Here is an 11,828-nt window from a genome sequence, read left to right as displayed (position 1 = left end):
AAGAACTTAAGGAAAGTTGGTCCGTACTGACTTGATGATATCGCATTCCAATAGTTGCAGACAGATAATTTCACTTAACTTTCATGGGTTGATCCCTTGACTCAACACCAGGACGACTTGTATCATTAGTGAAGTTTAGGAGGCTGGCAAAGATCTCTGATCTCACCGAATTTCACAGGATGCCTAGGAAGGAGCATTCTGTGTGAGGTTATTTGGGAAGGAACACATTACCCGTTGAATATCTATTGAGATCCTCACTTATCATCTTTAAAACTCACACGTCTGGATATCTCAAATTGCCAAACAATTCACTTTATTGCTTACATTTATGCCGATGACTGCTCCTCCCTGTATACTTTGATTCCCTACATCGAGCAAAAGATGTCTGCGATCAATGTCCCTTTGCAAACTTCAACCCAAACCCTTGACACTCAGAACAACAGCAATTATTCATCTTCACACAACTCAGTAGTGCAACCACTCGTTAGCCCTTGTGGAGAAATGCCAAGCCACCACCATACCCCAACAACAACGGTTCCTAACAACACTGATACAAACAGAGGTAGTAACCTCCGAAAGGATTCGTACACTCAATCAGCTTCAAATCAATTGCCCAGGCGGACGATAGCCACAAGAGTTGCGCTTTGGAAAACCACCTTCAAGAATCCCCTTTTCTTTCTTTCCGTAGATTGGGGGAGCAATAAAAGCAGGGCTGGGCAGGCTCACAAAGACAAAGGGAAGGCTCCCATGACCTCCCCTCCTCCACCATTAACACCGATATCGCCACTGGCTAGCCCGTCCTTATCAGCGAGAGTTCATGGAACTTCTGTATCTGGCCAGCTAGAGCTGGACAGGGACGTCGAGAAGCAAGAACAAAGGACCGTAGTGAAGCAGCTGGCAAGAAATGGTAGCGAGTACCCACTTCGGGAAGAGATTAGGTGCTGTTTCTCTGTGACTGCCGTGTGGATGGGCATTATGCTGTTGTTGACTCTCGTTTGTTGGTAAGTAGATAGCGATATGTTGTATGCTATCGTTGGAAGGACACCCAACTTCATGCTGACAAGTGGCAGGCTGGCATCGACATAACGTTATCAGAAATGGCCTATGGCGGTTTGTCCTTGGATTCGCAAGGAAAGTATTAGTGAAATAGTAACTGGTGTAGGAACTATGTGTGCCTTTGAAGGTTGTGGCTGGAAAGTCGAACTTTGACAGACTCAGCACCTCCGTTAGAAATGCTTCAGTAGCAATAGCAAGTAATGTTAATTACTCGACCACATTTCATTCGGTCCTGGGGCGAGGGCAATACAACTGAACCGCAGATCCTGACCGCCCGAGTCCCTCTCAAGCCTCATGATCCTCTTAATCCCTAGCTCAAGAGCTTTCGGACTCAGGGCATCTTCATCCTCAGCCAGCGCGCCACGGTCGAGTGGTCCTTGTCGGGTATCCTCTAGTTCCTAGAGACGACCGTTCGCCTTCACAAAAGCAACGAAATATTGGCCAGTCCTCTCCCTGATGCCATTCACTGGGACAGAACTGTCGCCCAGCCCAGCAACAGCTTTATGAACTTCCTCGAATTCCATACTGTCGTAAAGCATTTGCGCTCGCTGATCTCTAAGCAGAGGGATTGCTTCTCTGCGCAAGTTTCCTAGTGTGCTTCCAGGTAAGATAAACTTGGTTGCAAGGCCGTTAAGCGCACAGAGGAGAAACGCATAGGAGCCGCATGCGCCAGGGATTGTCTGTTTGAACCATACAATGGGTTCACCATCGTCTGTTTCATTAGCTAGTCCCCCCCAAGAGTAGCTAGCTTCGCTTTCACGATCTCGCTGCCATGCTGAGGCCTTAGGAATGATGGCTAGTAGGGCGTAGACGGGCCGACAAATGTGAACGAGTAGAGAGGGTTCGTCTAACGAATACACATCGCAGAAACAGAGAGAGTCAGAGAGGCCGAGTTTCTTAGCCAGAGCGTTCATAACATCGGGATTGTGCTCCGCAAAGAGATTAGTTACCTTTCCTGACTCATAGCTTTCCGGGCAGAGAGAGAACAACCAAGGATTGGAAAATGCTTTCTCGACATGACTCAACCGAGGGTAAGCAAGCCAACTTAACAGGCAGTAAACTAGGCTGTATTGAACGTCAATCAATTGATTTGTGACCCTCGGGAGTACAACACCTAAGTAGCTGACGACCAAACAGTCAATACTTGATGAAGAGGAACCGTGAGCGATGCTAAAGTTGAAGAACTGCTGTTCATCCCAATACCATATGATCAGAGCGTTGAAATTATCATCTCAATTGACTTGTATCTGGGTGGCTGCTCTGGAGTTACGTGGTCCAGGTTGACGTTGGATCACAACTGACACCTGCGTTGATCATTGCCAGGTTTGCCTGCTCATTGCCCCGCACCTGAGCAGCACCTGTTAGCCATCGCATACTATATAACTCTCGTTATAATTGATAACTTCAGATTCAGCTTGTACATTAGCCGCTCCCTGTGTTGACTCGAGTGTAAGGTCTGATTCCAACAACATCGGCACTATACACCACACTGAAGTGAGCGAACTTCGAACCCCATAAGGACACAGGGCGGCGGTCGACGAGTGGAGACAATGACGTCACAGAACCTCTCTCTGGGTTGCAGCTCCATGCCGAGCGATATATTGCCCTTTACAGGACTTGCATATTGTTCAAGTTGCCAATAGTACCTTGTTGATGGCAGACCGCTTTTCAAGTGTGATCCGAAAACTCTGGCTTTTGAACGGTATGGTGGGTCAGAACATCGAGGACATAGGTCCTAGGATGCCGAGATGTACGTGGGGCAGGCACATGGCTGAACTCCAACCCCGTCTGCAGAAAGATCGAAGTTCCTGTGGCGATAAACAGAACAAAGGGAAAGGAGCTTGGCTAATACAGATAATGAAGTCATTATGACTGAGTCCCGGTCCTCCATAAGCCAGAGCTCATGACTATCAAATGCGGAGAACGCCTAAGAGCTCGTTGATTGGACCTTGCGGTAGGACTCAGTACCACGGCTCTTTCCGTCCTTTATTAACCAGTAGCCCCAAGAAGACTTTCGGTTTCTTATCTGCCGCAAACATTAAGTCGCACAAAACTTGAACAAGAGCATTAATTATCATTCATCATGGCGGATAACATGCCCTCACCAAACGAGTATCGCGCCGGCCGCCAGGGGTCAACCGCCTCAACCTCTTCCACCACCTCAGCCATGAGCACAAGTGGCACCAGCGGGGCGACAACCACAAGCTCTACTGCACCACCCCCTCGCAGGGTATGTGTAATTCTATCTTCCAGCTTGGACAACATTCGACAAAGCCAGTATTTTGCTGACTAGAACGTCCAGTCCTCCAAAGTCCTTTTCGAGTCCCTCCAAGCGCAAAAGCGCTCAAACGATCCTGCTGCTGTTGCTCGTCGGCAGAGCTTGAATGAACAGCGCCCCCCTGCTGGCTTAATCGGCCAGCTGTGGAACAAGTGCGTTCCCTTCCGTATTAAGTTGTGTTCATCGAAAGGATTTGTCTCCTATGCTGACCACAATTAATGCCATCCAGCTGGGTTCGCGGCGAGAAATAAACCAGCATAAGTTACAAGAGTAAAAATTCATAAAAAATTTAAAATGTATGAAACGTTCACATCTTGGCCATCTAGGATATCTCTTTGGCGTCGAAGGGAGTTAGGACATTTAATCAGGATGTGTGGGAGAAGGGAGTGCCAAGCTAAATGGAGGAAATGGTCGTTCGCTCCATTCTTTGGTGGAGAATGTGCTGATTGAAGGTTGCGAGGTTGATTGGGAGTTGGGATATGGCTCACAGCTGGGCAAGGCAGGAAATAAGTTCTTTTTTTTTTTTTTTTTTACCTTTCCAGTAATTTTGATGTTTGCGTTCCACATTTGCATTTCCTTGTAGTCTCTGCCAAAGAGATGTATGGCTGAAGAAAAGCTATCGCCGAATCGAGTCGCCTTAGCTGATAGCTGAATGCCGTCCGTTATAGTTAAATGCCTAGAGTTGGGCAGCAAGCCTAACATCGAGACAGTTAGCCAAAACCAGTTGCGAAGCAATGACGAGCCATCGACTGTTTGGACACAGCTGTTACGTGTAGTGAGAGGTTGGCAAAAAGGATGGATAGGCACTTGATGAGTGGGCAAACTCATGAGGGCACCAGTCAAGGGAGGTGATGAACAACAGTCGGCAAAATGGGAAGTCAAGGGCTGTGCAAGGAGGAACCACGGGCAAGGGTTTGGGACGGGGGTATTTGTAGTGCAATGACTCATTAAGGCTAAGAACCCGAAAACGACCACTTGTGACCTGATTTTGGGCAGAAAACAAACAGGAAAAACCCGAGTGATCTTCTCTGCCTTTATCTCCTAGCCACCGTCACCACCAACGCCAGTATATCATATCGATGAAAACGAGATTACCACAACAAAACTTCAATCCGCCGAGTACTCGATTAGATTCGGTGCTTCTCGTTTTCTGTTGTGGAGTAGCTGTTAGTGTTGTCAAGGTTGGGTTTGTTTGCCGTGCTGCTCCCGGAGCTTACCAAGCCGAGAGTAGAGCATATAGAGAGCCATCCTATTGCACTCCTCTGTGCCAGTGATCGTAACGAGACGCTCGTTGCTGTTGTCCTGTGGCTCATTAATCTTAATCACGCTCCCACTGATCTGGCGAATCTCGTTGATCTTCTGGCCGCCCTTTCCGATGATAGCTCCGACCATGTCATTGGGAATGTAGATCTGCTGAGTAATTGTCTGACCGGGCATGTGTGCACCAGCCACAGGCTGCCCATGGGGGCCAACATGGGGATGAGCAGCAGGATGGCCGACGTGAGGAGGCTGAACATGGGGAGCAGGTCCGTAGCCGGCAGCGGGGGTGGCTCCGTAGTGCATCGGCATGGCGGCAGCAGGATGAACGGGGTGGGCAGGGTGGCCGTACGGCTGTGCATAGGGCGGAGGAGGCATGTGATGAGCCCGAGGGTCCGGACGAGCACGGTAATAGGCGTCCCTGTTGCCATAGTGGCCACCAGCGGGCTGGGGATTATAAGGGATCACCTGCATACCACCAGGAACAGCGCCAACCGGGCCACCGCTGCGCGTGGCATAAGCCGATGCAGCCGCGCCGCCAAAACGCTCATTCAACTGTTCGAGAAGAGTGCTGCCAACATAGTAGGTGGCGATGTGAACGGCGTCAGCCACACCCATGACAACAAGCGAGCGCTCTGTGGACAGGGGCAGGCATGAGTCAGAGGCGTTAAGACGAGCGCCAGAAGCTTCCTGAATCTCCTTGATGCGAGCGCCGCCCTTGCCGATGATGGAGCCGATCAGAACGTGAGGGATAAGGAGACGAAGTGGGTACGTCTTGGAGTGCTGGTTGGATGGCTCATTCAGCGGCTCGTTATTCAGCGTCCGGATAATCAAACCGAAGGCCTATAGCAAAAAGTTAGCTCGAGAATTGGCAGACCTCACAGCTTGCGACATAGGTACCTTTGCAACCGCATCAACAATGCCGCTGACGGTCAAGATGCGCTCGACAGCGCCCTTCTGGTAATCGCTGACGGTGCATCTAGCGCCAGACATCTGACGAATCTTGGTGACATTCTCACCACCCTTGCCGATGATAGTGGCCGCCTCGGGGCTAGAGATAACGGCACGGATGTGAATCCAAGAGGTCTCATCATGGGCAGCAGGGGGGGGGTTTGACTGAGCCTGTGTATTGCTGCCACTCGCGGTGCTCGAAATAGGCTTGGTCTCCGGGGCATCCGGAACCACGGTGTCGCCCTGAGAGTCCTTAGAGTCAGATTTGTCACCATTGGCCTTGGTCGTTCCGTTCGCCTCCGAAGTGGTGGCCGGCGCAGTCGAAGCAGCCTGACCGTTACTGCTGCTGTTGATAGGCTCGCGAATCTCCACCTCTTGATCTTTGATGACCTTGTCAAGGGCCGGGCGCTTGGCCTCGGGCTGGTCGCCAACCGAGGAAGAGGACGTCTCCTCGAGAGGCCGCTTGGCCGATTGAGTTGGTTGGGGTGAACCGGACATGTTGAGATCAGACAGGATTAAGCTCTAGTTCCTGGGCTTATTGCTTCACGTCGCGCAAAAGGTTGCTTTGTTAAGTCCGTCGGAACAATCGACGCTCTCAATTGAAGTATCGAAATTATCTACACCTGGGGGGTTTCCGGGGAGGAAAACGTGCAGGTGTAGTGGTTGGGTCGGGTAAAATGGGATGTGTTTTGTGATTACTAAAGTCGGGCGTGCTGGGTACGCAGATGAAGAGGGAGTGAGTTCAGGCCAGAGATCGGGAAAGGATTGGGCGTGTAGTGATGGAGATAAGGTTCCCGACTTGAGTGCTGCGCAGCGACGCGCAGAGCACAGGAGCTGTCGAGGAGGACCGCAGTTGCGGGTGGTGAAGAGAAGGGTGACGGTGATGAGGTGAGGTCGATGATACTTGTGGTGATGGATTGATGGGCCAGGCTGCAAGAAATTGTGTGGTGAACGGGAAGACAATGAAGCGCTGAAGCGCTGGAGTGAAGGCAGCTTTTTTGGTGGAAACACGCAGGTAAAAGCTCAAACCTTGCCCGTCAAGCCAGCAAGCGCTGCCAGTTTCCTTCCCAAACGCAGTTGTTTCTCGCTTCCCAATGCGGGATGGGTCAGATGGCGGCCGTTTCTCTGCGAAACACGATCGACGGTCGTAACGAAGTATTTGTGGTGATGCGCGGCCGGGAAAAAACCGGAAATCGAATGAAAAGGTGGCGATTTCCAAGCCGTCCGTCGTCGGAAACTCGGTTGGTCGCGATAGGGTCCGGTTAGGTACTGTCGCAGCGAGTAGTAGGGCTGCGATCCAGCGTAACCGAATGTGATCGCGGAAAGGGCTCTTTGGAATAGACAGATACGATGCAGAAAACGGGCTCTCGTGGAGGCGCGAACGCGCAAAAGGGGCTCGCGGGAGAAGGGGGGTTGATGGAAAAGTGTTGCGTCTCGAAGAGTTTGGGAGAGTGTGGGAAGGAGAGGTTGATGAAACTTGTTGAAGGCCCCAGTTGACTGCAGCCTTGGCTGCCTTGCTTACCTCCGGTGCAGACAAATAACCAATCATAGATGTTTATTTTTCATGAAGTGGGGCAAGGGCCCACTTCAGGTGATCGCTCCTCATCGCCAGCAGTCACCAACCAGATCAACGCGTTGCAGCAGCAGCGCCGCACTCTGTCCCCAACATCTACTCGCGCCCAAACTGGCTGTGGCACTTCGACCCATTGCACGCGGCCCGTGGTTACGCGGCTTGAGCCTTGGCTTTCAAGCTGTGCAGATCGGGCCATTCAGCAAAATACGTGTCAGTCTTAGTAGAAATCGGATAACTACTCTATAGGGCTGTACGGTGTGATTTCCAGGATTCGATAACCAAAAGAAAGAAGCTAAAAGAAATCGATTCTTTGACTATCTCTCGCCCACCGTGTCCAAACTTGTACCAAATCGAGCCTACGTTCAGAAGACCAATCCAGTGTCAGAATGGAGATGGAGGTCGATCCGAGTCCCCAGCGTAGAAGCGATCGAACTTACGAAGCTCAACTCGAGCGCACCATTCAAGAGCTGAAAAGCATTGAAAAGCAGCTGGAGGATGCAATCCAACAGGTGTGTTCCTTATCTTTCAAGTAGTAACACATTTACCTTGTCAATCGCCCAGCTAAAGCTTACTTCTTGTAGTTGAGATCAGACTCGGCTGTCGGTGCCGACTCCTCGGCCACAGAGTCTGTAGAGATCATGACTAAAGCCTTCCAACACCTAGCTGAATCAGAGCCTATTCTGCCATCACCTGGCTCGGTCTTGCCGGCACTGCTGGCGATGCGACGTGCACACCAGACAATCCAAGAGTCTCAGGAGTGCGCCGCAGCCCAGGCACAGTCATTGGAGCAAATTCAACGTCGGATAGAGACAGAAAAAGCCAATCTTTGTGAGCAGGAAGCTCTGAGAACTGCGTTGGAAAACCGTCTCAAGTCCTTACGCGAAGGGCTAGAGGATGAGGGGGAGAAAAGCGAAGACCAACTCTCAAAAGAACGAATCGCTGAGTTGAAAAAGCAAAAGGAGCACTGGGACAAGCAAACTTCAACTCTCATGAAGCAGCTAGATCAGTTTATTGAGGAGTATCTGGGGCCAATGCTGGCGGCCGAGGATCTTGGTGGGCCAGTGGTAGGAGACATGATTGACATTAATCCAAACGACTTGGAAGCAGGGTTTACCACCCACGGTAAACTGAAGAAGACAAAAGGGGAATCAGACCAGGACAAGCGTCAGAGGAGGATCGACGAGATGTGGGCTCCCATGGATAGTCAAGGGGAAGCTGGCAAGAAGAGGCCAAGAGATGAGGCCTCCGCTGCGGCGGCCGAGATGCGCGATCTTCTAGAACAGCTCATGAACAAGCTGATAGAAGCTCGCGGCGACAACTCAGCCGCGTACGTGGAGTTGCCCAGGGAATCGGCAGCAGCAAGGTTCCTTGTTCGATCTAAGGTTGCCATGTTCGACCCCAAAGATGCTCGGAAGATACGACTTGTCGACTTTGGGCGAGAAGTGGATAGTTAGAGCTCTCGAACATTAGAGCGATCCAAGGCCTGAAAGCAGATATGTTTCTGCATGGCATCTGCAGACAATTAAACAACATCGGGCGATCCCTTCATCAACTTCGGCCACGAAACAACCTCAGCAGCCTTTACTCCAGCTGTCGTCAAGAACGACCGGATCATCGTGCCGATAGTATGTGGAAACAAATATTTTTGGTTTCCTTTGGATTGTAGTGACGTCCACTCCCGTGTCTGTTTTGTAGTTTGATCTAGACTCAACGCGATGACAACTCAGCACTTCGCTGAGTCCTATCATGCTGCTACACATCACCTCCCAGACTCTCCTGGGCCTGGATGATGGGGTTAGGGGCGGCCAATTGTCCAATCAAAAAAGAGAACGTTTGTGGACCCTGAAAAGCCCCTGTCCTGCCACCAATTAACGGGACGCGTCTAGATCGCGTCCTCGCGTCTTCCCTCGCCAGTGCAAATCAATCCATGCTTTTCTTCCGGACCACCAGATCGTGTGTACCGGTTCTTCGGTTGATACCGTATTTTCGGGAAAAATTTTTCTCACAAACCAGAATCATGACGGCAGAGACTACTAGCACTGCTGCTCCTACTTCTCCCATTGCCCCGACCTCTCCACCTGCAAAGCGACTCAAGACCGACTCTGCTGCCACCATGGAGTCCACCGCCAGCTCGTCCTCTAATGGCGCTGCCCAAAAGCAGCAGCAGGACCAGCCGGGCCCCCTCCTGATCAAGAAACTGTCAGACAAGGCCCGCCTGCCCACGCGGGGCAGCGCTCTTGCAGCCGGGTATGACCTGTACGCCGCTCATGACACGGTTATTCCGGCCCGAGGCAAGGCTCTGGTTGAGACAGATATCAGCATGGCAGTGCCGCTGGGAACCTGTAAGCAATCATCGTTGTGTTGTGCTATAACATAAGAGGAAATACTAAAACAGCGATGCAGACGGCCGCATTGCCCCTCGTTCTGGTCTCGCTGCCAAGAACTTCATCGATACAGGAGCCGGTGTCATTGATGCCGACTACCGCGGCCCTGTCAAGGTCCTTTTGTTCAACCATAGCGAGACCGACTTCCAGGTCAAGGAGGGCGACCGCATTGCCCAGCTTGTGCTCGAGCGCATCTACACTCCTGAAGTTGTGGAAGTGCAAGAGCTTGATGAGAGTGAGCGGGGTGCTGGTGGCTTTGGCAGCACAGGCATCAACTAAATTGGTCACGATGAACGAGGCTTTTATGGGATTTGTGTTTTAAGGTTTTCTTATTATGGCCAGGAGAGGATTTCAGGGACCAGGACATCGCGATATGGGTGGGCTAAGCGGACACTGGGCATATGGACCTAAACGGTAATCAGGAGTTTACGGTCTTTCTCGTGGCATTTGATATCTCTGGCATGATCGAATGCGATCAGTGATGTTGATGCTTGATGCAACTGCCTAGAGATCCAATAATCTGTCAACAATATCTCGCTCTCTATATACCGGGACTATACTTCATCCCGTGGTCTACCAAAGACGCTAAAAAGCCACCCAGCCGTTTTTTTTTCGACTCATCCAACTTTATTTTCTGCCATAGCTTAGACCTCCAGCCTCGTCGCCTTGAACTGTACCTTAGGGAAACGCAAGCTATCCAAGTGTCTGACTAGTCTTAATTCTGCAGCCTTGCTCTTCAGCAAGTGCATCATCTTTTTCTCTGCCTCTTCCTTCGAAACAGACCCATCCGTGCCCTCCTTCACTCCGTCAACTAATCCTTCCTCCGAGGCTGCAGCAGCAACCTCCCGCTTAACCTTCTCGATGGCTCCCTGCATGTTCTCAGCCGTCTTGGTCAACACTTCGTGCATACTTGCCAACACCTTTTCGGCGGCGCGGGCCAAGGGTAAGTCGAGCGCATCAACGCTGTCATCAGAAAGCCAAGCGTCGCGGGTCATCAAGATGTCGTTGCTATCCCTATCGCTGTTCTGTCCTTGCTCTTGCTTCCTCCTGCGGATCTTTTGATCGTGCTCCCACACAGCCTCCCGCATGCGCACGAGCATCAGCGCGGCGAACATGTCGCCTGTCCCACTGAAGTAGCAGTCAATGGCAGGGAAGACGATCTTGAAAGCACGAGCGCGGCTGTCCGAGGTCATCGTGGAGCCGACAACTGATAGGGTTGGTCCTGAGCCTTCTTGGTGATCTGGATGTGGTAGGGACACTGATGTGATAATGATGTGAGGGATGCGATAACGTTCATGCATGATTTGTATGGCATTAGCAAGTGCGGAAACGTCCGTGATTTTCGTATCAGAGAGAAGCCTGTACGTTTGAAGTTGGTCAGGGTTTGAATCATAAAGGTCAGGGAAAGTTTATGAGTTGGACATACTCGGCCTCGAACTGGTTTGGTAGGACCAAGTCTGCATGGTGTACCAAGCTCTTGTATACGGGCACTACGTCCGGTGCAACATAAAGGTTCCCATTGTCTCCCATGACCGGATCAAGCACCCAGAAGAAGCTCCCAGGCTTCCCCTTAGCCTTGCGCTTGAGCTCAAGGCCAATCTGCCCAACAGCTTCAAGAGCGGGAGCGCCTGGCACGTAACCAGAAAGCATCATATCGAAGTCGTCAAGATAAGACTGTTTGAGTCCCCGATACAAGTCCGTGATTTCTTGCGCAGATACTCGTGAGCCGGTCCATTGGCGATAACCTGTATGATTACCTGTCAAAGTGAGGTTAGGCCTGCCAACAAGTTCATGTATGTCGGAATGCTAAGGATGAAAAAAAAAAAAACAAACTCACTGTATTGGACTGTATTCAACGCTGCCACATCGCAGCCAAGGGACTGCATGCTGAAGACGGCAATCTTGTTTCCAACATATCTACAGGATAAGGTTCTGTTAGCGACTTGGAAGCGCAGGGAGACAGACGGTAAGTTCGTCCAGTGTCGTTAGTGACTCACCCAGAGACAACCTAACCAAGGAGCAATTAGCAACTACTTCAATATCAACGAAAAGGTATACACCAGTGCAAGCTTACATGACTAGCGACTGCCAGAACCCGGGTTTCGGGAACAGGGCAGCCTTCACTCATGATGTCGCAAGGTAATCTTTGTCTAAGACAGAACACCACGGATGGAGATAAAGATCGAGGAGAAACCAGAAAACAGGGAGAGCCGATGGCAACCACTGGTTCTGGAACCGAGATTGTACGGTCTAGGGGTATCTATTACAACAATGCAAGCAGGAAAAGACGGCTCAGCGATAAAGGAAAAGCGACTGAACGGTCTATACA

The 11,828-nt window shown here is 50.9% G+C and overlaps 5 protein-coding genes across 5 annotated transcripts; 3 read left to right on the top strand and 2 right to left on the bottom strand.

Moving 5' to 3' along the window:
* Positions 1-3,139: 3,139 nt before the first annotated feature.
* CTHT_0061060 (uncharacterized protein) lies at positions 3,140-3,585 on the top strand (the record flags this gene model as incomplete). Its single annotated transcript, XM_006696359.1, has 3 exons — positions 3,140-3,286; positions 3,359-3,486; positions 3,564-3,585. The coding sequence occupies 3 exons, from the start codon at positions 3,140-3,142 to the stop codon at positions 3,583-3,585; spliced, it is 297 nt and encodes a 98-aa protein (XP_006696422.1).
* An 876-nt stretch (positions 3,586-4,461) lies between these two features.
* On the bottom strand, positions 4,462-6,040 carry CTHT_0061050 (putative pab1-binding protein; the record flags this gene model as incomplete). The annotated part of the gene is made up of 3 exons (XM_006696358.1): positions 4,462-4,484; positions 4,552-5,434; positions 5,492-6,040. 3 exons carry the CDS (start codon positions 6,038-6,040, stop codon positions 4,462-4,464), a joined length of 1,455 nt encoding a protein of 484 aa, XP_006696421.1.
* Positions 6,041-7,501: 1,461 nt separating this feature from the next.
* CTHT_0061040 (uncharacterized protein) lies at positions 7,502-8,569 on the top strand (the record flags this gene model as incomplete). Its single annotated transcript, XM_006696357.1, has 2 exons — positions 7,502-7,624; positions 7,697-8,569. The coding sequence occupies 2 exons, from the start codon at positions 7,502-7,504 to the stop codon at positions 8,567-8,569; spliced, it is 996 nt and encodes a 331-aa protein (XP_006696420.1).
* A 563-nt stretch (positions 8,570-9,132) lies between these two features.
* CTHT_0061030 (uncharacterized protein) lies at positions 9,133-9,778 on the top strand (the record flags this gene model as incomplete). The annotated part of the gene is made up of 2 exons (XM_006696356.1): positions 9,133-9,457; positions 9,519-9,778. 2 exons carry the CDS (start codon positions 9,133-9,135, stop codon positions 9,776-9,778), a joined length of 585 nt encoding a protein of 194 aa, XP_006696419.1.
* A 365-nt stretch (positions 9,779-10,143) lies between these two features.
* CTHT_0061020 (putative bud site selection protein) lies at positions 10,144-11,627 on the bottom strand (the record flags this gene model as incomplete). Its single annotated transcript, XM_006696355.1, has 5 exons — positions 10,144-10,858; positions 10,926-11,244; positions 11,337-11,416; positions 11,497-11,507; positions 11,574-11,627. 5 exons carry the CDS (start codon positions 11,625-11,627, stop codon positions 10,144-10,146), a joined length of 1,179 nt encoding a protein of 392 aa, XP_006696418.1.
* Positions 11,628-11,828: the final 201 nt, after the last annotated feature.

Source organism: Thermochaetoides thermophila (assembly GCF_000221225.1).
Source record: "Thermochaetoides thermophila DSM 1495 unplaced genomic scaffold scf7180000011821, whole genome shotgun sequence".
NCBI lineage: Eukaryota > Fungi > Ascomycota > Sordariomycetes > Sordariales > Chaetomiaceae > Thermochaetoides > Thermochaetoides thermophila.
Note: the sequence above shows the minus strand (reverse complement) of the source record. Positions and strands in the feature narration are given on the sequence as shown.